The sequence below is a fragment of the Fringilla coelebs genome (assembly GCF_963513975.1).
Source record: "Fringilla coelebs genome assembly, chromosome: 2".
Taxonomy (NCBI): Eukaryota; Metazoa; Chordata; class Aves; order Passeriformes; family Fringillidae; genus Fringilla; species Fringilla coelebs.
The window spans coordinates 92,540,185-92,567,345 of NC_140029.1; the positions used below are offsets into that span (position 1 = coordinate 92,540,185).

General features: G+C 42.4%; 1 protein-coding gene across 2 annotated transcripts; it reads left to right on the forward strand.

Annotated features, from left to right (window-relative positions):
* On the forward strand, positions 1 to 25,910 carry B4GALT4 (beta-1,4-galactosyltransferase 4). 2 transcript variants are annotated; one of them, XM_084226090.1, is made up of 8 exons: positions 39 to 132; positions 1,854 to 1,923; positions 13,457 to 13,938; positions 15,534 to 15,766; positions 19,195 to 19,382; positions 22,308 to 22,430; positions 24,779 to 24,883; positions 25,321 to 25,910. In XM_084226090.1, exons 3-8 carry the CDS (start codon positions 13,671 to 13,673, stop codon positions 25,460 to 25,462), a joined length of 1,059 nt encoding a protein of 352 aa, XP_084082216.1. In that variant the 5' UTR covers positions 39 to 132; positions 1,854 to 1,923; positions 13,457 to 13,670; the 3' UTR covers positions 25,463 to 25,910. The 2 variants fall into 2 exon arrangements, with proteins under 2 accessions (XP_084082217.1, XP_084082216.1); XM_084226091.1 differs by lacking the exon at positions 1,854 to 1,923 and having other exon boundaries at positions 1 to 132.
* The last annotated feature ends 1,251 nt before the right edge of the window (positions 25,911 to 27,161 follow it).

Consider the following 27,161-nt stretch of genomic DNA (forward strand, 5'->3'; position numbering starts at 1 on the left):
GGGGCCGCGGCGGGAGCGTGGCCGGGTCGCTGTGGCATCGGAAGCGTGTCTCTGTCCCTGCGGCACCGGGAACCACGCCGGGAGCGTGTCCGTGCCCCTCCGGCCCCGGGGGCAGTGGGAGGCGCGGGCCCCGTAAGTACGAGCTCCGTCTGCAGAGCGGGAGAGCGCGGTGAGGGGCTGCCCGTCCTGAGGGCGAGCGGTAGGACCGCGGGGGCGGCTGCGGAAATGAGCGCTGGGGGTAGCGAGTGCCCGGCCGGTGCTTCGGTTTGGGATCCTTAGCGAAAAGCGAAGGGTGTGGGTTTCATTGCACCTCCTCGGACTTGGAGTATCTGGTCCGTGGCCGAAACTGGGTCGTCTTGTGCCGGTCAGGACTTCCAGGGAGTCCGTGTGCGTGTGGGGAGCCCCTCGTGGAACATCACAGGCGGGACTTGAGGCTGTGATCGTGAAGTAAGTCTACCGGGGCATAGTGTTCACCATAGCATAGCTTTACTGAACTAATTGGCAATAGTTACATATTTAAAAATTACGTACTCGGTGGAAGTAGTTACTGTACTCGGGCTTGGGGTTCGTAAGTTAGGAGGATGTCTGCAGTGCACTGGTTTTTGCATTTTAAGTACAGCTTTGGGTGGTTTTGAGCTAAAGTAAATGCACTGTCGGATGTTATTTTCTCCATTTCACACAGGGAGACCGGAGAACAGGCAATTGATGCTCTTCACTAAATATTTTCTCACTGACAGGACATAAATTATTTCACTTGCTTCTCCAGATGTTAATTTGAAAGAGCCAGAATAGTGATCAGTGGGTCTGAAAGGAGACTTGCACAAGTTCACGGAAACTCATTTGACAAAAGTACTCCAGGTGATGATGGAAGCCACTACCTGAAAGGAGGTTGTAGCCAGGTTGGGGTCGGCCTCTTCTCCCAGGAAACCAATGACAGGACAAGAGGACACAGTCTTAAGCTGTGCCAGGGGAAGTTTAGGCTAGACATTATGAAGAAATCCTTCGTAGAAAGAGTGATTAGGCATTGGAACGAGCTGCTGGGGAGAGGGTGGAGTCACTGTCCCTGAAGGTGTTTAAAAACCGACTGGATGTGGCACTCAGTGCCGTGGTTTAGTTGATAAGGTGGTGTTAGGTCATAGATTGGACTTGATGATCTCAAGCCTCTTTTCCAACCTAGGTAATTCTGAGATTCTGTGAAATGTGTTTGCAGGTGTTGAGGGGGAGCAGAAGTGGGGCTACTAGCATGAATATTCAATAAGGTTTTATTTCTGAATCATAATATATATGCTTTTGAGGTAGAGCTCTGATAAGATTTGAAACCTTGCAGACTTTAAGACTTTCACAGCATTTTGGTAGTAACAGTCAAAAAGGAGAATATGTGTATTCAGTTGTTACTAATGCTTGTTTGTCTCAGAGAGTTAACAATGAATATCTCTTATGGATTTAACATTTTTTCTACCCCTTCATTTAATAGCTGTGGAAGTTCTCAAGAGACAGCTGAGGCAGTTTACAAGGCAGTTTTCAACAGAGAGATTTAGAGAAAAGGAAGGTGAAAGTTTGATATCTTTCAGATAGCTACTATTAAAAGAACCCGAAGAAATAAACTTTGTGATCAGTTTTCAGTCCTCAACTTAAATATTTACAATTTTTTCAGTAAAGTTGGTAGCTATGTGAGATTCTCTTTCTCTAAGTATTTTTTTCTTTGCCAACTCAGTGATGATTCTGTAGGTCTTCTGTTGTTAATTACAAACGCTGATTAAATTTAGAATATGTAGAAGTGCAACTTTGGGGTTTTGTATTATTCTCTCTCACTGCTCAACTTGGATAATGTTTCATGAACCTTTTTTTAACAGTGTGAAGTATCACCTTTCATCCAAGATAATGTAACTGTGACTGAGTTATCTTGATAAACTCTTCCTTAAGGTATGATTGATCTTGCCTTTGATTTATGTGGGTATTTCCTTGTCAATTTTGTAAAAGCTGTGTTTCATCTTCACAAATATGTTTCAGTTAGAAGTAAGACATTTGCTACTTCTACTTTGGAAAGCTTGGGTTTTTGTTTTTCTCTATAGTTTGAGTTGGCATGTCCTTCTCTTTTAAATAATATGTAGGAGAAAATAGAAGTTGGGGGGTGCTTGATTGCTGGCTTTCTGTGATATGGTCTTAAGTCTAAGTTAGCTTTATGAGTTTGGTGAACTTGGTTTTTGTTAGTTTGAAGGAGGTGTGCCTTGAGATTCTGTAGCTTGGGTGAATGACACAGGATTTGGTAAAAAATGTATTTTTTTTGCAAATACGTAGTTCAAAAGTCATGCAGCAGACCTGGGATAGCTGGTTTTTTTTGCCTCAGAGATTGGAGGTTTTGCCCTGCATACCTTGAAAATATTGTAAAATGATGGGAGAGTGCTTCCTTCACTTTTTTTCTTTATGGGTTTCAACATATTTAGGTGTTTTATAAGTATTTTGTCTTCTGTTTGAAGTGCTTTGGCACACCTACAAGTAACGTGCCTTACAGCTACAATTGGGTCATCTTGGTGTCCTGAGAGCAGCAGCTGAGTAAATATTTATTTATCAGGCAGTGAATTGTGGGATAAAGTTATCATGCGTTATAATTCAGATAATCCTTTTAAACGGATACAGTGGTGATTGTAAATGTGTGCACTTACAAGTAATAGCAATGTATTTGGCTCTGATGTTGATGGGGCATCAGCAGCACTAATCTTGTGCTTCCCCTCAGTCTTTAGTCCTTCTGAACTCTTGCATCTAATTTTGTTCATCAGTGAGGTGGGAAGGGATAAGTCCTGCGAAGTAATGAGAAGTGAAGGGTAGGAAAGGAGCCACTTGCCCCTGCTCTGCCTCTGAGTTAGGTATCATCCGTCTCTAACTCCTGGAAAGAGAGAGAGCCTGTCTGCTGCTCGAATGAGAAGGGTTGGGGAGACAGGAGCTCTTTAGTCCTGAGAGGGTAGGAGCCCAATCACATCTCCCTTAATTCTCCAGGCTCCCAAGCAGGATCTGGTTAGGTGGGGGAAGGAAATTTGTAACTGAGTGATGTCTCCCTCTGCCTGAAGTTTTACTGAGCTGCTTGTCCAAAAAGTTTAACAATATCCTGACTCTCAGGAGTATATTTTTCAAATTACTTCCGCGAGCATTTGATTAAAATTTCTTGTTGTGATGTTGTACTAGTTTTGAGCTCCAAAATGTTGTTCTAGGCCATATCACTTCCAAGGGGTTTGAGTTAGGGCTCTTAAATTGTGTGTTTGAAACTTTTCTACTGCATAAAAGTCCATCAGCAGATTGGTTGAAAACTGGTATAGGTGTAAAATTGTGTTTTAACATGGAAGAAGTCCCGTACATTTAGTAGCTTAAAAAAGTCATGCCGTCTGTACAGCTTTTTGATGGATGTCTTTGCAGTAGGCCCTGAGAATTTATAATCCTTACTGGGATAAGACTACAAAAATAACAAAAAAGTAAATCTCTTCATGCCTAAGGAAGCTTTATCTGGAATGTCTTTGGTGCAGTTCTCATGCTGAAGCACCTTCATAAGAAACAAAAAATGTTCTTCATGAGAAAAAAAATAACTTCTTAGTTATGCTTTCATAATACATGTTCAACTTTATTAATTGTCATTTTTTTCCAACTTTGTTCATAGATACACATAGACTGAAAATTATAAATGTATTAAGTAGCCACAGGTCTATGCTACTTCTGTATTGCTTTAGCTATCAGTGGTTGACACTTTCATTTAAAAAAATGGATTGTGAAGCTGAAATAAGAAAAGTGGTATTGTAATATAATGTTTTCTCAGATGTTATTTCACTGTGCAGAAGAGAGTTGAGTGAGGAATTTGACCAGGAATGTGTTGAAGTGTTTTTGTGAAGGCCTCTGACATCTGTCATCTATACTGACTGATGCCACTCCAGCAAGGCCAAGCTGCCAGAAAAAGATAGGGTATTGCTGAGTTGAGTAGTGACCTGAGCATTCCATTACACATGAGGTTCCTGTGTTCACAGAGATCTGTTTCATCATGTGTTTTTTCAGGATATTCCACTCATCTTGGACGGGAAGGTGTTTTTAAAAAGTGCTGTATTCCTTAAATGTTTCTGTGCTAAGCATTAGGAGCCATGGGCTGTGCCAGAACTGTTTGCTGTATCCCTCACTCCGTCACTTTGGCTGGGCTCATGCTGACAGTGCCGTGTCTTACAGTGAGGTCAGTGGCTCAGCTGTAGTTGTGTAACAAGAGGGGCCATTCATAAATGTGTTTCTTGGCCTAGGGAAGCTAGATTACATTTCCTAGTGTAGCACCAGAGTTCTCTGTGCCTCAGGAAAGTGAAAACTGTACTGCAGGATTGGAGCTATAGCACTCATTTGCTATAGCTGGGGAGAACTCTCTCACCCGAGCGTGCAGTAGTCAGTCTCATCTTGTATGTAGCAGGAGGAGATAACTTGAAAGAAGCTGCAGCCTGTGGCATCCTGGCCTGGATCAGCAACAGTGTGCCCAGCAGGATTAGGGTAGTGATTGTCCCCCTGTACTCGGCACTGGTGACGTCACACCTTGAATCCTGTGTCTATTTCTGGGCCCCTCACTAAAAGAAGGACATTGAGGTGCTGAAACAAGTCTGGACAAGGGCAGCAGAAGTGGTGAAGGGTCTGGAGCAAAAGTCTTGTGAGGAGCGGCTGAGGGAGCTGGGGTTGTTTAGCCAGGAGAAAAGAAGACTCAGGAGAGATCTGACCTCTCTTTAGAACTGCCTGAAAGGGTCGGTCTCTTCTCCCAAGTAACAATCAACAGGACGAGAGGAAATAGCCTGAAACTACACCAGGGGAGGTTCATATTGGATATTGGAAAGCATTTCTTTATGGAAAGGATTGTCAAGCCCTGGAGCAGGCTGCCCTTTGAAGTGGTTGAGTCACTGTTTCTGGAAGTATTCCCAAGTCTTGTAGATGTGGTGCTTAGGGACATGGTTTAGTGGTGGCCTTGGCAATGCTGGGTTAGCTGGTGGACTCGATCATATAGGTTTTTTCCAACCTAGATGATTCTATAATTCTGTGACCTGCATTCCTTGTCCCCCTGCACTGTTGTGGGTTGAGAAGTGGTTAAGATGGAAATGAATGATTGAAGTTGAGCCTGGGAAGAAGGAAGTGGAGGGGAAGTGTGCCTTTTGCCTTTCACCATCCTACTCAATTTTTAATTGACAACAAATTCATTTTCCCCAGGTTGAGTCTGCCTTGTCACTTGGTAAGTGACCTCTGAGTCTTTACCTCCCCCTCTTCTGTTCCAGAGTGGTAAAGTGAGAGTCTAGCAGTCAGAAAATCAGGATCACACATTCAAAGGACAATGGACTTCACATATACGAGTGCTTAGGGACTGCTGCATTTGTCTAATGCAATCCCAGTGGAGACAGTTGCTCAGCTTATTGATCATAAACCAGAGCAGGCTGGAACACTGGAATAGCACTCCTTGTTCAGGGTAATGTTGACTGGAAGAACAATGGTGTCCCTGTTAGGGATATGCAAGATAATGAGACACTCCTATTTTCTTGTCTGTCCTGCATGTCAGAGTTAAAAATGTATGGAAAGTTCTTTCTCAGTGCTTTTTTTGCTGTGATGTTCTCTTTTTATGTAATGGATTTATTGTATTTATCTGCCAAGCCTTTCCTCATTTACAACGTTGCAATTGCTTTTTCTGTGATGCCCACACTCCTGGAGACAGTAAGTTGTGTAAGCTAAAATATCCAGGCTATTGCCCTGGTTTCAGCAGGGATAGGGTTAATTTTCTTCCTAGCAGCTGGTAAAGTGGTGTGTTTTTTATTTAGTATGAGAATTAAGTTGATAGCACAGGAATGTTTTGGTTGTTGCTGAGTAGTGTTTTCCCCAAGTCATGGACTTCTTAGTTTCCCATGTTCTGCCAGTGAAAATGCTGGAGTGGCACGAGAATTTGTGAGGGGGCACAGCCAGAACAGCTGACCCAAAATGGCCAAAGGAATATTCCATACTGAAGGGCATCATGCTCAGTGTATCACCTGAGGGGTGGGCTGGCCAGGGACATTTGCTCAGGGTCTGGCTGGGCATTGGTGAGCAACTGCATCATGTCTGTTGTATATTATATTCTAATTATCATTATTGCCCCAGTTATTCTAATTATTATTTTCTTCTTTTATGTCCTATTAAACGTTTTTTATGTCAGCCTGTGAGTTTTCTCAATTCTGCTTTTCTGATTTTCTCCCCCATCCCACTGTTGGTGCAGAGTTGAGGGAGTGGCTCTGTGGTGTTGAGTTGCCAGCTGGGGTTAAACCACAGCAGTTATTTCCTGGTGTGTTAGGTATTCTTTTATCTTTTTTTTTTTTTTTTTTGGTTTGTAATTCAGGGAGTTGGAGCTGCCAGTACCTTTGTTCTTTTATATTGAGTATCAAGCAGTTATCAAGGAATAAAGAGTGTGGAGCCAGCACATCCGTGTATCTCTTTGTTTTCTTGACATAACTGGAGTATTTAGCTGGCAGTGGTGTTCCTGTAATCAGGCCCCACAAGTGCACCTTGGTCTGTTTCTTTTTAACTCATCCGTTTCCTCTTTAAAATTGCCTGATTCCAGGCAGTTTGTAGAATGTTACCTGTCGTTGCCTGGACATCTCTGTTATCATTCTCCTAAAATAACCATTCCCAGTCAACTGAAAGCTGAACTACTGTTTTTCTGCTGGTTGTCGTATCAGGTTTTCTGACATTTTTCAGTGGGAAGTGTAGACAAAGGATTACAGAAGATTGCTAGAAATTCTACTTGCTTCCTAACCATCTAGCTCTATGTTTTCATGAGAGCTAGTGCTGGTGCAGAGGAATTATAGTTTGGGGACTGGACCAGAGAGAAAGATGAGATGGTGACAGTTGAGACCCAGACTGGTCTGGCTTTGTGACTGATCAGTTGAAACATGTGGTAGTGCTAAAGGTTCTCTCTGCACTACTGAGTGTCTGAAATGAGGAAGCTTTCCCCCTGAAATTCTTGTGCAGTCCTGAAAATAGATAAGATCTTTGTGGCACAGAGGAGGTGCCACTGACTGGGGAAGCCTTGAAATACCTTCCTGCTTCGAATGCATGTATTGCCCAAAGAGTTCAAACAGGTTTGAGTTACAAGAAATTTAACACTTGTCATGAGGCTGTACCTATACTTTCTCTCCCATCCTTTTCTGCAATCCACCTTACCCACGTACCCTGTGTCTACTCAGGTCGTTGCAATGCTGCATCCCTGGTAGTCTGAGGGACCTTCAGATGGGTCAGATGACAAAGTGACACCTCTGTTTTGATCCAGCTGATTCTGTGGGGTTGCTAGAGGAGTTTTACAGGTCAGAGGGGTAGAAGAAGCACCAGAGAGGGACAACCTAGTAACAGGAAGTTGCCTTTCATGAAAAGGGTCAGTGAGCCAGGCTGTTTGCATAGAGTAGGGACTGTTATCAATGGGTATGTCTAGGTGATAACAGAGAGAAGTATAGTGGGAGCACTGGGACTTCTCCACAGATATGGACTAGAGAGTGGGCAGCTTGATGTGTGTAAGAAAAATGACGTCTCTAATGTTTAAAATCTCCAAATGGAAAAGATGCCAAAAGGGCACTGGTAGATTGTGGTTTGCTTTTAGGAGCAAAGGCTTGAGCCTTTGTTTCTAATGGAAGGGTTTGTTGTGGGAATTATTTCTGAGCAATATTGCTTCTGTCCCAGTACGCCTGAGTGCCTGTGTGCTGGTTCTGCTGTGCTAGGAGGAAAGGAGGGAGGCTTGCTGCCATCCCGGGCTCGTTCATGAGCTGAGGGAGGGGCATGTGGGACGGCACCACGGAGCTTCTTTGGCCTGAGGAAAAATGGGATGTGTTGGCTCTTTTTTTTTTTTTTTTTTTCTTTTTCCTTTTAATTTTTTTCCCATCCTGTGATATTGAGCTGATTCTTTCATGCAGCCTGTGAGAGGTAACAGAGGTCTCTTTATGGTGTGGGGTTTCCTGGATAAAAAGTATCTGCTGCTTGTGAAGTGCTCTCGTTCTTGAAGTGAGTGTTCGACAGGAAGGGGCGATGTGGCAGCAGCCGTGAGTGGTTTAATGTGCTTTCTTTATTTGGCTTGAAATTCTGAGAAGTGGAAAGAGAATTTGTTTGATGATTGGATTTATCTTTTTTGTTGTTTGTTTTTCTTTTGAAATAGCACCATTTCTCAGTGCAGTTGGTGGGTTTTAAATAGGAAGAGGTAATAGGATTATGAAAGTGTTGCGTAAAAGAAGTGTTAAAAGCTATTGGCTTAACGGCCCTACTAAGAAACTAATCTGTTGAAAAGAAGGAAATGCCTGTGAAAGGAGCAGGTACAGACTCTTGTAAAACTTGAAGACTTGAAGTGTCCTGCATAGAAAAGCTGATGCTGTACAGTGATCTTCTTACCTTGCCAGTTGTCAGGAATTTTAATTCCTTCTTGGTGGATATCATAAAGAAGACTGCTACACTTCCTGATGTACCCGGAGCTAACCCATTGCTGCTTTTGATTCTGGCCTAGATAAAATAACAAATAATTATCTGTTTAGTACAGAGCTGATTAAATGCAGTCCCAGGGAACTCTTTCATGCTTCAATTCCTGCTTGAACTTATTACAGTTTTTAGAGTTAGGTTGAAGTGAATGCTCTTTGCTGCTGAACCTGTTCTGCTGCCTTTGGAATTTGTGCGTGAGCTTGAGGAGCTTGCAGTGGCTTCTAGAAAATCCTGCGTGGGAAATCTGTCCTTACTCAACCACGTGAAGCAGGTAGTCAAAGTTGGTTTGTGTAAATTAAAAATTAATTTTCCTTTTGTCTGATGAAAATATCTTTCACTACAGGGTGAATAATTTTAAATGTGAACATATGAAAAGTAAAATTTAGGCACCATGTTCTCACTGATTGTTTATACTGTTAAGCATTACTTTTTTTTTGGCTAAGTAATCTAGGCTTTAGCATAATTATCATAATGGCAGTTTTAATCTAAAAATGTATCAGGGAAAAATCACAGTTTGGAACATAATGAGTTTTTATCAACTCCAGTTACTTACCAAATTTTGTTCATAAGGTTATTTTCCTTCACTTACATCTAGATCAGGGCTATCAGTTCTCAGTCTTCTGACTGATACTGACTTTATCTAGGAATTCTGAATCGATGAAAAAGAACAGCCTTTGCTCCAGTATTCCTGGGCATTTCTGAGTTTGGTAGTGCCTACTGGCTTCAATCAGGAGGCAAATGCACAGGCTGACCTTGCAGCCCTTACATGAAGAACCACCTTGTACGTGTGTTGCTTGCTCGTTCTGTGCTTGCACAGTGTGTCAGACTCCAATGCATGTGTGATTCTGCTGGGAAAACCCTGGATGGGTATGGATGGGTTCTGATCATCCTAGTATGCTTTGGAAGTCTTGTCATGCTGGAACCTTGTTTACTGTTTTGGACTACCTGGATGGAAAAGGGCAAGTTAAGGCTTCATATTTGTGCCATCATGCTCAAGGATGAGAACTGAAGGAGGAGTTCCTGGAGGAGTCATACAGCTGTATCCTGGATGGGTTCCTGCAGATAAATGTCTTATGAGCAGTGCAAGGAGCCTTCCAACAAGGAAGCAGGGTTTGGCGTGTGTTTCAAAACACATTGCAGGCTATAGAACTTGGGTTGTCAGACAGGCTGCAGAGCAAAGGGACAGTTGTTGGTACAGATGTGGTTTTGGGGAAGGCAGAACATGCACTGTTTTTGTGCCTCAACATGATCAGGGAGCTATTTAGAATTGTGTTACAGCATCTGTCTAGATACGAGTATATCTGCATGTAGATGGAGACCTTTCACCTTTTCCGTCAATTTTAGAATTCTGACTTGTGCCGTATTTGCATAACTGTGGCTTTGTTCTGTTTAATTTTTTTCTATTTTGCATTTTGAAATGGGTACTGTGGTGGTTTTGACCTTGTGGTCTGAAGGGCCATTCCCTTCTAGCCTGCTGTAACTTTCTAAACCAGGTTTGGTTATGCTTCACTGAGATTTTTTTTTCACAAGAAATTCGCACTTTGTTTACTATTAAAGTTTCTTTGGTCTGTTTTATGAAGGTCACACACAGCTAGAGTCAGGTTTCAGAGCTATGAGAAGAGTTGAGTTGCACCACAAGTGTTCTCCCACCCATGTTTAAGGGTTGGTGACCCTGAATTATGAAGTGCAGGAGAAAAAAAGCCCATGTTTCCAGCTTCTGAGATACTGTTGCTTCAAGTAAGATTTGTTCAGTATTGAATTTTTGTTTGCACATGGTATAATGTATGACTAGGTGCCCTTTTCTCACCACTACCCCAAACCAATATATCAGCCATAATCCAGGGATATCAAAGATGAAAAGATGTGCTTCATTAGCTGCATAGGGAACAAAAGAAAGATGGGAAATTAAACAGTGGGAGTTGGTTGTTCAGGATGTGGAAAGGACCTAGCTACTGAATATCTCTTCTGCCTCAGTTGTTACTGTCAAGACTATTAAGGCTGGAGTAGGTTTTGTATGACTGTTCTAATCAGTATTTGATTAAGACCATTCCATTTATAATGATTTTATGTTATGTATTATAACTCTGGCTTTTATACTACTTCTCCAAGTATGGCTTTTTAGCAGCAGGCCCTGAGCCTAACTTTTTCTTTAACAAGGTCCAAGGTCTGGTCTTCTTGACTCTGGGTTAGCTGCCTGACTTGGCAACTAAGGTACTTTAGGCTTGCTTTATAAAAAATGACTTTTTTAACTGAAGAGTCCTAAGTGTGAAATGGTAACACAACAGCCTCCAGAGGGGCAATGGCCAAGGTTTTTTGTTTCTCTGACAGGCAGGTTCTTATTGAAGCTTAACTTCTTGCTTGTCCTTTTATTCTCAGTTATTGTCCTCTTAAGTTCCCAAGTTTTCAGTCTTTGGCAGGAGTCCTAAAAGTGACAGCTCTTCAGTCTTCATTCATAAGGGTACAGTTCTTCCACAGTTCTTCCTTCTCTGTTGGTAGAATCAGGTTTGCCTTTCTGTGCACATGCCATTCTCATGTTTCAGGGGAAAAAAGCCAGGCAAACAACCTTTTAACCTCTGAAGTAATAATGGAAGGTAAATTGGTGTGTCAATTGATTCATCTGTGTTTTTCCATTTGAAATACCAAAATACCTTTGTGTGTCTGCATTTTGAAACACTAGCTGTATTCTCCATAGATAACACCAAAAAATCAAACTGTAGGTTTCTGAAATGTGAATTATTGCCCCTCTGCATGAGAGTTGTGATGAGCTGAGGGTGACTAATGGTTGTGATCGTGGGTGTGTATTTATACACCCTGCTCAAGTGTATTTTAAGCAGGAGCAGCATTCTGTTGCTGCCATAGAAGCCAGTAGAGACGTGAGTTTAGTTATTATAGGAAATTATTCACACTGGCAGTAGAATAGTGTGAAGATTTGTCAGAGACAAGTAACGTGAACTTTTAGTAGCAACTATGTACAGAATCTTGCAAAGCTGACAAAAGAAATTCATATGTGTGAGATTTGGAATAGGAGTGGAGGAGAGTAGAAATAAGGTTGGTGCAGTAAATTCATAATTTATGTCCATAATTTTAACATCCTAGTACCTTAGCAATTTTACACCTGCATGCTCTTCCTGATATTTTAACAAAAACAACAAAATATTTCAGAAGCTATGTCTTCTGATTAATACTGACTGCCTCCTGGTTTTTCTTTGTCTTTTCCCACAGATAGTTAGTTTTTAGCTTTATTTATGGACAAAATAATTTCTTATGGGGGGCAGCCCATTTGCACTAATCGAAGTACCAGTGGTGAGCAACTTTTTAAACTCTTTTTATAGATTGTAGTCCATTTCTGGGAAAGGGGGAAGCTGTGAATATAATAAACACCTTTTGATAGTTGTTCCCTGCAGTTTAACTTTCATGTTGTCCTTTTCAGCCCAGATAATTCTGGGGTGCACTTGGATTGGGTGATGGAAAAGGAAATTCCCTTCTTGTGAGACCTTTGGTTTATTTTGGAGGAAACTGGAGCCTTTGGGGGAAGTGCTTCACCTGATGAATACTGCATAGTAGCTGAAAGGCAGCAATTTAGATTATTCCATAGAAACTTATAGGCAGAGTTTAGATAAGCAAATTCTAAGGTCATTGATTTGTTAATTACAGGCTTTTATTAACCCCTGAGGTTCACACTGTTTTCAGATGATTCATAGAGCTTATCACTGATATCGCAGGGTGTAAACTGGTGGGGAAGGGTGGACATTTTGGCTTTTATTGGAGTCCCTTTACTTAGTGCATTGCTATGTGTTGCATGTGAATGGGGAGAGCAGGTTGGCTTTTCCATGAAGTGCCTGCCAGGAGAGATAGCAGCTGGTAATTCCTGGTGAACCCTAAAAGCTTGGGAGTTCATTTTGGTAGTCCTGGGTCAGGCTCCCATATACATTCCCACTGATCAGCAAAATTCTCCAGAAGACACCAGGCCTAAACTAATGGAAATGTGGAGTTACTGTACTCCTTGTGCCTGTGATATCTCTCCGGGGTCTCATGTACTTTAGAGGCTGGTATAAAATAACCTTTTCCATGTTTTTATGTTTCTTCTCTTTGCTCTAGCCTGTTTCATGTGCATTGTCTTTAATCACTGCCTTTGCTTCACTTAGCCTCAGTCCTTGTTCTTCTCAGAGGCTGCAGTTCTCTTGTGTGTTTTCTATATCAGAGCTCTCTTTCATTAAAATTTCATTCTTTCTTTGCTATGAAATGATAACAGCCAAAAGAAGTAGGGTGATGGCAGTGAAAGGCTGTATGAAAAGTCGACCCCTTGAAAGAGGGCAGGAGGAGGAATAAAGGATTGGCTTCTCACAGACATAACACTTTTGGAAAACCGAACCTTTCCCTTAAAAAGCAGAAAGATTTTCCTCCTTCAAGTGTGTGAGAGGAGGAATACTGGACAAAGACCCAAAAGGTGGTACTGACAGGCAGCAGATAAAGAACAATGATTTCTGATACCAGTCAGTGTTGTTTCACACTGCATTGTGCAGAGCAATATAACATCAATAATACTGTCTTTCAGAAGAAAACAGTTTATTTCTACAGAGATTCATGTGGTTTTCATTTTGGATGGGCTTTACTCATAGCCAGCAGAATCTCTTGCTTTGCAGCTGTTGTTAATTTTGGTAGGAACAGAAATAATAAAACCTGTGTATTGCCATATTGCCAAGCACAGACATAACATGGGATAGTGGTTGCACTTTCTGATCTGAAAAAAAAGAAAGATTGAGAGAGAAGAACAAAACAGGAAAGTGATTTTCATAAAATTATGCAGCTGGTTTATGGCTGAACTAAGACCAAAGATCATGGTCTTGGTTTTTGACCCGTTCATACCTGCTGTTCCTTTTGTGCATTGTCATAACCTGTTTTCATGGGATCTGTGAAAGTGTAGCAGTGGAGGTGGTAGAAACTAATTTTCTCCTTCCTTTTTTCTTTTTTTGTGGTCCAGGCTAAAGTCATATTTTGTGACATTTGAAGAGCAAACCAGTACCATGGCTCCATGAATTTCAGAACTGCTGGAAGTGTGGCAGCCTTCCCTACCTCCAGCTTTACTTCCCTACTGTGATGTTCTTACTGGGAGCTGTGGTTTCATCCCTGCTGGATATGCAGTGACCTGCCTCAGCATCAGAGCAGTGGAAGCTGTTTGTGGATCAGGGAAAGCCATGGCCTTGGCCTGGAATGTTTTTAACCTCTTCTATAAGTTCAAAGTGTTGGTGCTTGTCGCTTTATTTGTGATGGTGCTATGGACCACATTGAGTTACTTAGTGGACACCAGACAGGAAATTCCTAAAGCTAAGAGCATGGTGGAGTTTTTCAGGAAGGTAACTAGCCTGGAGCACAGTCAAAAGGAAGAGAAGATTGAATCCACTGCAGATGTTCCCATGGTGGAGTCATTTCAGGATCCCTGCCCAGCTCTGTCTCCGAACCTGCGTAAGTGATAGTGTTTTCCTCTCCTCTCTGACAAGTGAGCACTGTAGTGCTGCTGACTTCCTAGCCATTTTCCAGTTGGATTCCTTTCCTGTGAAACCAATACAACCAGTTGCAGGAAGCACTCCTGGGTGAGGGAGTGTCTTGTGGCACCCAGTGCCGTGCTGGATCTGGCTGGGAGAGCAGCTGGTGCTGTATTTGTTGATAAAACAGCTTTGGTAACACAGCAGTAACTTGCCGACTCTGTACAGTGTTTGCACTCTGGTGAGGCTTTATCTCTGTCAGTCCTGGCCCCCTAAAATCCAGTGGGATGGGCAGGAGGCTGGGAGTGAACACAGGCCGTACTGCTGACCCCAGCTGACTGCAGGGATATTCCATACCCTGTGACTGTGCCATTCATCATGCTCAGCAGTAAAAGCTTGGGGAAAGGAGGAAGGAGGGACGTTCATGGTGGCAGCATTTGTCTTCCCAACAACTGCTGTATGTGCTGAAGCCCTTCCCTGGATGTGGCCAATGCTGCCTGCCGGCCGATGGAGATTAACGAAGGAATTTTTCTTTTTCTCTTGCTTACATGTGCATCTTTTTATTTTTTAAAAAATTAAATTATTATTTTCTTTTTAAAAAAAAATTATTTTTGTCTTAACCACAAGTGTTTTCATCTTTCCTCAGTTTTTGCCTTTTTATTATTAAAATACTTTTGTGTCTCTCTATTAACAATTGAAGGACTTCACAACTCTGTTGGAGTTAGCAGTAATTGTGATGAAGGTTCAAATGGGTGACTGTTTTTTTGGTTTGGGCATTTTTATTATTCTACTTTTTTCTTGGCTTGGTACTGCTAGCAGCACCAGGCTTCTGCTTTGCATCATTATCATGTCATTATCTTTATTATCAGTATCATGTTGTTATCTTCTTTCTCTTCCTTATTGTGAACCTGATTAGGGATTTGTTTGGGAAGCTAGACTCTTCCTTCTTCCCTGATGTAGTACAACAACCTTTGTCTCCCTGCACACCCTGACCCCAAGACACATTTGATTAAGTATATGCAGCAATGACTGTGGCCATCACAGTTGCCTGTATTGTACTTTTTCATGGGCTTGCTGAGTTCAGAGGAACTGGGATTATAGCTCAGTGCAAGAGAAGGGATGAAAATTTCATTTGGCTACAGGAAGCCTTGGTATGTTTTATCTTATTAATTTCTAGCCTTAAGCCTGTTGTGCTTTTTTTGTGCTTTAGGTACCAATGATTTCTTACAGCCACAGTCCTGTGTCTCTTTCCACTTTCTTTTCCTTGCTTTGCCCTGGCAGTCAATCCTGGTCAATCCTTCTGCAGTAGCTTAGAACCTCTCTTGGGTTTTTAAAAAATATTTTTATTTTATTCCCACTACTTCACAGTCAGTTTAAGCAACTAACATGCTTGACATCCTCTCCTTCCACTGCCTACATAGAATCCTTGTAGTGCTACTTTTCTCTTGGAAGCGCAGGGAAGCCAGTTGGGACTTGAACCTGGGTTTCTTACACTGGTTACACAGTGCCTCATAACGTGACTGGACCAGCCACAACCTGAAATTACTCAGGAAGGTTCTTGTGCTTCTCTTACAGGAGGTGCCAGCAAACTCTCCTTCAAACCATCTGTTACACTGGAAGAGGTGCAAAAGGAGAACCCTCAGGTAGCCAAGGGCCGGTACCGCCCTGTGGAGTGCTCAGCCCTGCAGCACGTGGCCATCCTTATCCCACACCGCAACCGGGAGAAGCATTTGCTGTACCTCCTGCAGCACCTCCACCCCTTCCTGCAAAGGCAGCAGCTGGATTATGGCATCTATGTCATCCACCAGGTGAGGCAGCTGTGCAGAGCTGTTTGGGTGAGGGTGATGGCTGTGCCCTGCAGCCTGAGGAGAGGCTTCTGCTGCCTCTGCTGTCTGACATCAGTTGTCCAAGCCTGCTTCCAACAATTCTGCTTGCTGAGGGATGCAACACTTCCTGCAGCCACTGCTGGTGGCATTCCTGGATCTCAGGGCTGGGGAGTATTGGCAGTGTCTTTAACTGGTGCTAATTTCTCAGTCTAAGTAACTTGGTGTTTCTGAGTTAGCATGCAGGGTAAGCATCTTTTGCACTGCTAATGCAACTGACTTCTCTTGTAGTATCCACACATGTAACTAGGCTGGCCTGTCTGTCTCCACATTTGGAAGTCGTTTGGCCGGAAGGCCCCAGTTTGTCTGTAGCCCTTCTCTCCCATCAGGCTCTTGTGCTTAGTATGTTGTGTGTACCGTGTGGTTTTTGCTTTCTCAAACTAAACACAGCAGCTGCTGCTTGTAGCTGCTTTATTTGCCCAGCAAGTGGGAAGTAGTCATCATGGAAGAGCACTTGGTTCCTGAAAGAGTTATTAATTTCTTTATTTGCATTTTTTCTAGCAAGGCTGTTTCAGTGGCTAAAACTTAAGCAGACCTGTGCCACATTGTCTTTCATCAAGGTGCTTATGTTCTAATTGCATGTGCTAAAAGCATTATATATTTCTCTTTTGTAATATGTTGTCTTTTTCTTGATCTTCTGTTATGTTTGCTTTATTTTACTGCTGTTTACTTATATGTTCTGCTTTGGCTCCAAAAAGTCATTTGAGACAGCTGAAGAAAAAGGTGATAATACAGTTTCTCTTCCCTCCTGATGAAGAGCCTAGAGTCAATTAATCAGTATGAGTGCTTTCTAGGTGAAAGCTTCCACTCTTACGCTTCTGCTCAACTGAATGTCTCAGCAGAACAGCAATAAAAGTCATGGCATGATACTTTTACTTGGAATGAATTATTCTTTCATTGTTTAGAGTCATCATATGGCCTCTAGAGTGGAAAAATTAGGGCTTTATTTCTGCATTAATATGTCCTATAATCATATATTTACTGGCTCATTCTAGCAGGAAGCAGTGGTTAGCAATAAATTACTGGGAGAATGGGCATATCTTTTTAATTTATTGAAATATGTGAAGTGGAGAACTGCTGTTGTCGTGTTAGCAAAAAGTAATACAAAAGTATGGAAGTTTTGTCTGATGAGCGCAGCAGTGTCAAGTCTGAACTTGTTCTATCAGAGATTGTGCTTGGAAGGTTGGAAGCTTTCACATAACTTTTCCATGTAGGTAAGCATGCCCAAAGACTGGAAAGTGGGTCCTACAAAACTCTTCTGGGGCAAATCCATTTTTTCTCTTGATTTGTGATGTCATTAGTTGTTCTAAGTCTATTTTGAGGAAAGACAATACACACTCTACTTTGGAGGTAGATTAAATAGGCCTTTTGTATTTCTTTCTGTGAGCCACTGGAGGGCTTACTCTAGATTTCTTCTCTATGGGCTGCTTTTAACATCTCTGAAGTAGTGCTCCTCTAAATGTGTGTATACATGAGTGCTGCACTCAAAACAATGTGAGTTTGTAATCCCTAAAGGGTGAATAACTTCTTTCCCAACACAATTTTGTCTTGTGGTCAGTGTTATTCTTCCATAGAAACAAAGGGAGACAATTCTGTCCTCAATAAAAGATGAGTAAATTTTGCTGTTTGCTCAGTATGTGGTCTGACATGGCAAACTGCTCTTCCTGGAAAGCCATGCCAGCTGGCATTTGGCTGTTGTGGTGGCTTGCACTGATGAGGAAAACAGAACTTAAGCAGATGGAAGAGGCTGTCCTGAACTGAGCTGGGTTTGATACTCGACACAAGTGATGTTCTCCAAATGTGCCTTACCAGACATCTGATTTGTTCTGTTCACTCAATAACCTCTGTTTTAATCCTCAGGAGGAGACTGTCTCATGGGTATTTTTAATATATGGGACATTTTAAGGAAAAAAAAACCCACACAAACCACCCCCACCCCCCCGCCCCCAATTCCCCCTATTCAGAAATTTGACATCTTGATTTTGGGTGAATTTTATCTAAACTTTTTACTGGAAAATTTCTCTCCAGAGGATGGATGCAATTGATTACCCATAATTTCTCAGAATGGGCACTGTATTGTATTTTTCGGAGTGCGAGTATGGAGTCATAAATCCCATAAATCTTCATTCCGGAGCAGATGCTTGTTTTAGTGAACGAATCCTACTTTAGAGCAAAGTGCTACTTTTTAGAACAATAAAACAGGCTTTGTATACAACAGCTTTTCCCTACAGCTCACCTTCTCTCAGCCTGGGGAGGCCAGCTTCTTTCTCATTTTCCATGGACCATCTTTCTGTCTAGGCACCTTCTAGAAAATCTGCTAGAATTCCAAGCAGTTTCTCTTGAAAACGTTTTTTTTAAATTATTCTTTCAAGTACACAGGTTTCTTGCTCAGAAAAATGACTGTCCTGTCTGTGTCTGGGAGGGCTGGGGTCAGCCCTCTGGCTCCCAAGTGGGAACTTGAGGTAAATCCTCTCTTTGTCCTCAAGAGCAGAAAGCCTTCTGCAGACTGGTACCGTGTGCAGCCAGGTAAAAAATGAAAATAGCAAGATAAGCACACATCTTGCTCCAAACTAAATGTTGACATGATAAGCTTACAAAGCTGCCAGGTGTGTGTGGATATACTTGCACCTCAGAGGTGAAAAATTTGATTTTTCAAAAGTGAATACTAAGTAACGTACAGCAAAAGCAAATGATGAAGACTAGTAAAAAGGTGAAGCTCTGTGCTGGGAGCACATCCCCTGCAACAGCATCATCAGGTTACAGATGGGAGGTAAAAAAACCTGCCACTTGTGTGTGAGCTGAGGAAATACAGGGAGCTCTTTCAGCATTGCTATCCTCCAAGCTGAGGGGGAGGCATTAATAGTTCATGGCAAGGGCTCTGACATCTAGAGACTAATTAGCATGGGATTAATATGGGGGTTTGGTTTGGTTTTGCTTTTTTAAAAAAGCTTCCATGAGCCTTACTGACACAGTTGTATGGAACGCCAGATTCTAGACTGTACTGGTACCTCTTCTGTTGTGGAGTCTGATAGTAATTCCAGGACTGGGACAGAAGGGCGGTTTAGCCATGGAGCAGTCACACTTGTGGTGCCCAGCTAAGCACAGGGTTTCCTGACCCTGGCTGGGTGTGGTTGTGATGCAGGGAGGCTGGAGAAATACTTTGCACTGTTGGCCACTCTGATGCTGTGCCCAGTGTGACGGGGCACCCTGTGTAGTTACTGCTCCCGAGGTGCTGGAAAAGCCACACGGCTGTGGTTGCAAACCATGCAATCAGAACAAATGCCCAGGAGCAGCTCTGGTTCAAAAGCTGTGGCACCTTCTTCAGAGTTGTTTTTTCCCATTCTTTTCCACAGGCTGGCAACACCAAATTTAATCGAGCCAAACTGCTGAATGTAGGATACCTAGAGGCCCTAAAGGAAGCAAACTGGGACTGTTTCATTTTCCATGATGTGGATCTGGTGCCAGAAAATGACTTTAACATTTACATGTGTGACACACAACCAAAGCACCTTGTAGTTGGCAGGAACAATACTGGATACAGGTAGGAAACCAGGAATATGGAAAGAATACCAACAGGGAAATGCCTTGTTGCTGATAATATTCCTCTTCTGATGGAGCTGTTTGCTGGTATCTACCCTTCCTCATGACACAAGGTTTCTGGTGGTAACACTTCACCTCTCTGGAGTACCGAACTGGACAAGACACCTCTGCAGTCAGCCCTCTGGTCACCTGCACAAATGATCATTGTCATTGTTCTGGTTTCTGGAGTTGAATTAAGGGGCATTTGAGAGGAAGGCAATGTGCCTAGATTGTGCAGAGACCTTCTGGCAAAGCTAGATACACATTTGCAAGTTTCCTGATGCTGTGATTTGTGGGTGTGATCTTACTGTAACAGAACTTGCCACATACTTCTGCTGTTGAAGAGGTAATGTCTGATATTGAAAGCTCAGTGTGGGAATTTGCCAAGGCATAGGACTGTCCTTTAATTATTTGACTGAACAGTATATAACACAGGATCATTCTGATTCTTAAATGAGTCCCCTAAGTGCTCATGTGATATAAATAGTTCAAAGTGAAAAGTCAAGTTCAGTCCACCTCAGAGAGAAAAGGCTCCTGAGCTTGGTGCATTTAATGACTAAAAGTGCTTTCATTGAACTTGTTTCTTTCAAGATTCAGTTCATGTCACATCACTCTAAATATTGATTAGAAGTGGGCTTTTCAAAAGCTGATCTCAAAGTATTTTGAAGTAAAGCTCTGCTTTGCTTCTGTATTTCCTTTGTTAAATATATGAGAAAGAGGTGGGATGTGTCAATACTGACGCAGAATAATGTTCACTTTCCAGTCATTTAGTGAAAACTGGAACAAGTACATATGTACTAGGCTTGTGACAGGATTTTTGAGCACTTGAAGTGCCTTGCAGAGTATTTCACTGGAATGCTTGAATTTGATAGTTCGACTTGATTTGAAAGTAATACTTTTTCTATGTCACTGCCTGTGTTTATGCATCCATGAAGTGGGGCTAGTAATGCTCTGCTTCCAAGGCATGTCTGAAGGAATTCAGACTCTGAGCTCAAGAATGATACTCGAACTGAGCTGATAGCAATCCTAGTTAGGTGACCTCAGTGTTTTGCTGCAGCTGAGGTGAGCATACTGAGACATGTTGCCCAGATGAGGTAGAGAAAACTGAACCCATCCATGTTCCGTATTTACGCAAAATGTCCTGGGCAGAAATGTGGGTTGGTTTGTTAGGGGAGGTGGTTGGTTCTTTTTTCTTTGTTTGTCTGTTTTTTGGTTTTGGGGTTTTATTAGTTTCCTGGTGTGGGGTGAGGGTGCTATTTCTTCCAGGGTGCTATTTTCTATTGTGATGCATTGTGCAGTAATCTCAGCAGCCATGTGCCTTTGGAGATTCAGTGCTTATCTTTAGCTACATAAACTACAGCTCAGTTTTGGATTCTTTTAGGCAGAAGACTTATATATTCAAGTTTTGAAGATAAGGTTGGGAAAACTCTTCTATTTTAATTAAGGTTTTTCCTTGAGACCAGCACAACATCTTTTCCTCCGGACCATTCCTCTTATATGTATTCTTCAGTCCAATTTTAAGAATTCCAAAGGAGCTGATGTTCTCTCGTCCTCAGGGAAGGGTGGTTACAGGGGTTGCTCAGAGATGCATTTTTGCAGGTGATGTCAGCTGGGAGGCTCAGAGTACTGGGGGTGTTTAGCAGAGAGAAGGCAGAGGGGGATCTTGGAAATGTATATACATATCTGATGGAAGGGAGTAGAGACTCTGGAGCCAGACCCTTCTCAGTGAAAGGCAAGTGGTAATGGGTACAAACAGGAAATTCAACTTAAACATATGCAAAAGTTTTTTTTTTTACTGTGAGGATTGTCAAATACTTGGAACTGGCTTTCCAGACAAATTGTGGAGTCTCCATCCTTGGAGATGCTCAGAATCTGACTGAACATGTTCCTCAGCAAGTTGCTCTAGCAGACCCTGCTCTGAGCAGAGGGATTATGTGATCTCCAGGGGTCCCTTTGACATTCACAATTCCTCTGTGATGCTGTGAGCAAAAATCAGCCAGGAAAAATATTCTTGAGGGAGGTTGTGTTGTGAGGGTCTTGCATTGATTTATTTTCTCCTTTGGTGTTTTAAAAATTGTATTCATGGTAAGCCAGAAATAATAATAAGCATTGTCTGGCATGTCCAATGCCATAATGTGTACTTTCTAGCCCTGGCAATTTGTTCATCTGTTTAGATTCACATACATGTACAAATGCAATCTGCAGCCCTGTGCCCATCACCTCTGAATGGACTGGGGCAAGATAAGAGGCTGTGTTGTAATGTTACCTTAAGGGCCAAGACAGAGGGCATCATAGAAAGCAAATAGCAGAATGGCCTAAGACAAATAAACATGTTATGTAAACACCTTTTAAAAGTAGATGTATTTTTCAGGATGAGGAAGGTAAAAGTTAGAAATTAATCTTCTTTAGAGCTGAGCTCCATTGCATTGGGTTACTAAATAACTTGCACTGTACCTTACTTGTAGCACATGTGCCCTTGCCTGTTAGCTGATTTCTTTCCAAGTTTTTCAGATTCAGCTCTAAGATAATCAGTGGCTCACTGTTGTTATTGCAGAGCTTCCACTATATTAGTGCATAGCTGTGTTGGTGTTCTATACCTGAGAGTCACTGATATGAAGTACCTGCTTGGCTGGCAGGGGAATTGTGTAAAGAGAGAGAAGCTTCTGAATAAGACTGTGTTCTCTCAGCTGGAGAGGTAATTTTTTCTGGCCTAAAGCAAATCACCATCTTTTTGTGAAAAGAGGAAGAGAACAGGACCAGCTTTTAAGGATTTGTGCACCATTAACTCTGTGAAAGACAGGTCTAGATCTGGTGTTATCAGGGTGATGTTTTCATTGTTGATAGAATTTGACTTTTTATTTTTCATTCTCTCTTCTTGTGCGTCTAGGTTACGGTACCGGGGATATTTTGGAGGTGTAACTGCTCTTACAAGAGATCAGTTTTCCAAAGTGAATGGATTCTCTAACAACTACTGGGGTTGGGGTGGAGAAGATGATGACCTTCGAATCAGGTAAACAATGAGGAACTAGTTTAAAGAAATTTTAAAAATTGGCCCAGCTTTGCACTAAACCTCCAAGAGCAAAACACCCCAGGGGCCTTCATTCAGAGCAGCATTGAACAGTATTGCAGTGGACATGTGAAGTCCAAGATGCAGTTCTGTGAGCAGTTTCCTCTTTGCAAGGATTAGGTATGTCCAATGCCTAATCCTCTTTCTCATGGCACTTTTGGCTGGGTGTAGGTTAAGTTATTTGGTTGGTCTGGTTTGGTTTTGTCTCAGATACACAGCATTTGTATTCTTGCTTGGAAATGGGTTATAATTGAAGTCTGGAGTGTGATTTGCCAGAGACGCACAAATGTATGGAGTTCCAGTGCTTTACTAGAATGTGGGAGTGTTTTGGTGGGACTGGGTGTTTTGCATTCATTGACTACTGGATTTACTCCAAGTAGGGCTGAGTTTGTATTTGTGTAGTGTTGATTATAGTGAAGATAGCAAGTAACTTGAATTTTAGAAAGGTTACATATATATGCATATTCCCTTTGCTCTTGTGAAAACTCATTTTGCAGATATGCCTGTCAAAGTAGGAGAAACCTGTTGGCTGGAGAGGTTTAGTGGGACAAAGAAGCTAACCAAACTTTTATGTGGATCTTTTGCCCTTTGCCTAGGAATAAACCTCTAATCCTCCATTGCTATTAGTAAATGGAGAAAAAACCACAAGCAAACAGCAGATAAGAACCCACAACTCCACAAGCTCTGCGGGCAGAGCCTATCTGTTTGTAACTTGGTTTATACTGTGTCATTTTTAAGTTATCCATTTCAGTTGCTTAAATATTCAAACAAACATTTTGGGGACATAATATTTATATCCCTGGTGATGTTCTGTAAATATAGAGGGGATTAAGTGTGTTAGAAATTAGGAACTTGCAAATGAAAAGTGTTTCCCAGTGTCAGTTCAGCAGATTGGTCCACTCTATCTGAAGAAATCTGAAAGGTCTGCTGCAGGTATGGATTTCTGTCCCTTAACCACAACTATTTTTTTCCTTCTTACTCCTGCCTAGATGCACCAACTTCTCTGTGACCTCCTGGGAGCTGACTTTTATAGTTTAGGGGGTCGTTTGGTGCTATTTTATTCCCTGGCTTCCCATGGATGATAGTTCTTTCAGATATTCCCATGGGCAGCAGGATTTACTGAGGGTCTCTATGATGGGTGCAAGGGGTTGGAAGCAAGTGATGTCTTTGTGTGGCGCATTGTAACTTTGCAGCTCTTGAGGTTTTGGTGAGGAAACCAAGTACTGACCCAGTGTGTGTTCTGCAACTGGACTTCACTTGTGCCTTTCCTCTTGGCTGGGCCTTGGGCTGGCCTGGTGACCGAGTTTGCAGGGGTAGGTAATGGCAAGCTTGCTGTCTGGTGGGTTGCTGTGCAGAGATCCTTGGAACCTTCCCGAGGGAAGTCAGCAGATGGCAGCATCCCTTCGGTGCTCTCAGAATTCGGGGCCGGGGACACTCACATTCTACTGATCTGCCTCTGGAACAAAGGTGATGGTCTCTTTTGGGCCCCCTCCTAAGACGTGTATCACAGAGAGATTCCTCATATAATTTGTTGTAGTTGTTTGATAATTTACTGATAAAAAGTCATGGAAATCTGTAAGGTGCTCAGTCTTTTCAGATCTTGGTTTCCTATTTTTCTTTCAGCTGATGAGTGACTAGCAAAGAGGTGGACTATTCCTTAATTCCCTTGTCATAAAGTTTATTTCTTTCTGCTGTCAGGGCAAAGCTGTGCTCCACAGATATGTGTAAGGTCATAAGTTCCTAAGCACCTGATGTCAGACATTTAAATCCGTGTATAGGGCTCAGTGCTTCTGGCATTGTTCTCAGAGAAATTTTCTTCATGTGAACAAGTAAGTTTTGCAGCTGTCTGCCAGCTACTAAAAACCAAGCTTTTAATTTATTTTTGAAGAATTATGAAGTATAGGGGTTTTATTGCAGGGGTTGAGATGTACTTGTTGCAGAACAGGTGGAGACTTGCTACAGGGCAGTACAGAGTAGTCTAGTCAATACTGATATAAATGCACTCTGTTGTATAATGTGTGCTTAAAGCTCTGCATCTCTACTGTAAGTAGTTACCTGCTTCTGTTCAAAAGGATGGTGTATCTGTCACCCCCCCAGACCTGCTCTCCAGGAATGCAACTCTGGGCCTCATTTCTCTGGCAAAATGGGTTGTGGAAGAGATGCAGATTAGCTCTTGCAACTCTGTATCTGCTTCCACAGCATCTACAAGAGATGAAGTCTCCAACTGTCGGTTTTTTTCACTAACAGCTGGTTTATAGATGTTCCTCACAACACTTTATTGCTTCTTGCAGGGTTGAGATGCAGAAGATGAAAGTGGTGAGGCCGCCTGCTGATGTGGCCAGGTACACAATGATCTTCCACAACCGTGACCATGGTAACGAGGAGAATCGAGAGAGGTGGGTCAAGAGCAGGTTTCTGCCTCACATTGTCATGGTCTGTGGCTGAGCCAGGCACCTGGGGGACAAGTTCCTTTCTCCAGGCCAGACAGGCTTCTTGTGGTACTCAGAGGCTCTGGGGGACATCCGTACAACAACACTGTTCACAGCTGGCAGCTGTTTTCTTTACATGAGATCTTCCTAGAGCTGACTGGGTAGTGTTCCCTAGAAACTTCTAAAATTACACTTACATAGGTATGATTAAAGCATGACTTCAGAGATTGAGCCAAACAATTTTTCTCCCCATATGTGATTGTGTTGGAAACAGGAGCAACTTTGTATTTCCAGTAGATAAAAAATAGCTGTAGCTTTGCTTCCAAATTTACTACCATTGGGAAAGAGATCAAAACTCCTCTCCTGTGCATGTCAGTGAAGGTTTTTCTCCTCTTTGTCCTCAGGATGAAGCTTCTCCGTCAGGTCTCTAGAACATGGAAGACAGACGGGCTGAATTCCTGTTCCTATAAACTGCTCTCTGTGGAACACAACCCACTATACATCAACATCACGGTGGACTTCAGCGTGCAGCCCAAGGTCTCATAGGGGCCAGTACCTCCCATGTTATAGGAAATGGCAACAGATCTCCTTTGTGGCTGCTGTTATAGCAGATGACTTCCAGCACCTGCTTGGAAGAGTCCTTCAGTAGCACAGGAGCAAGTAAAGTGCTCCTTCACAGCATCTCATGGGGTGGTTGAGAGTTTCCTTTTGTGAGGACTGGAGTTATGGACTGACCCAAGGGACAGGTCTTCATGTTCTTCTATGCACTTTTTGCGGGACATTAGAAAATGTGTCCTTGTTTGGGCTGGTCCAAGGACTTGAACCAAGTCCCTGAAAAAATATTTGGTTTTGCAAATCTTTCTAAAGTTATTTTTGGTCTGATTAAAAGCACAATAATTCTTCAAGAACTACAAACTTGATGAGAAAAGTTAATTTTTTCTGGCCTAAGGAAAAACTGCTTATGCGTGAGGGAAGGGGAGTAATGGTAATGGGTAAGGAGATGTTACAAATTTCTCAATAAATGCAGTCCACTGAACTCCAGAGTGTCTTGTCCTTCACACCACTGCGCCCCCTGCTGAGGGACTGCTGCCCTGTCCTGTGGCAGTGATCAGTGTCATTCTGCAGCAGGACGTCTGTTACTCTCCAGGGATCGGGAAGGAAAGGCAGTAGCCAGCAGTGTTGGAGGTGGAGAAATTCTGCTCCACATATTTTAATGCTTTGGGCCACACTGTTAGCAGAGTGTGACCCAGGCCATTATCATCTGTGAGTCTTGCTTAAGAAACAGGTGAAAGGCTGTGGATAACCAGCTGTTCCACTGTGCTGTCGGATTTGTGCAGAAGTCTTGATTAGAGCACTGGCCTTACTGCATTGTATTTAACTGTCTTTACATGTTGATGTGAAGGCAGGCTTGGGAGAGTTTCTTTTAGGACATTATTCCAATTGTGGAGAAGACTGAAACAAAACGTTTGTAAGTATAGTGGCATGGATGCAGATGTGATGGAGTTTTTGTAGCTTCAAGTAACAACCCAAAATACCCTGTGTCACACTCTCAAAATAACTGGTCCTGGCAGGCGGTGCTACAGACTGAGTTGGCAGAGAAAGTAAGTTTACAGCAAGGGCAAGGCTTTGGGCTGACTGTGTCAGCCTCACAGTCACGTCAGTACGGTAAGTACAAATGCATTACTGCCAGGGTCACAGCTTCACTGTTGACATGTTTGACCTCAAGGAAAAACTAGTATTTAATTTCTCACAAGTATTTTATATTGGAGACAGCTCAGCCTTGAATGATACTTCATGTCTGAGCAACAGCTGTAGTAGTAGATCAATTTCCCTGCACTGAGCAGGAGGTTAGACTAGGTGACAGCCTCAGGTTCCACTCAGTCTGCATTACTTGCAGCTACAATAAAACAATTTCAACAGTGGTGGTTCAGGTCAGAAAAAAAAAATCAGAGATTTAAACTCTAGTTTGTCAGGTTTCAGGGCAACTTTCTTTTTTTATTACATTCTTATTCAGTATTCTATAAAACTCTTAAGCCAAACACATAACTCCATTTATTTTACTGAAATTCACAAAAAATATTTATAGAACAGTAAATGGCTTCAACACCTTCTCAAAATACAACACGTCAGAGGCCAATCTGACAGAATGGCTTGCATCCCAATTAACACTTAAGTACAAAGCAGGACAGAGCTATCCAGCCACTGAACAAAGGTTCCAGAAAGCTTGGATTGGCTTACTGTCACA

Bases quoted from the DNA above. Each gene is read 5' to 3' on its own strand.
- B4GALT4 (XM_084226091.1), top strand. From the start codon at position 13,671: ATGGCCTTGGCCTGGAATGTTTTTAACCTCTTCTATAAGTTCAAAGTG. The intron at 15,767-19,194 runs GTGAGGCAGCTG...TCTTTTCCACAG, and splicing joins GCATCTATGTCATCCACCAG to GCTGGCAACACCAAATTTAA. The intron at 19,383-22,307 runs GTAGGAAACCAG...TTGTGCGTCTAG, and splicing joins AGGAACAATACTGGATACAG to GTTACGGTACCGGGGATATT.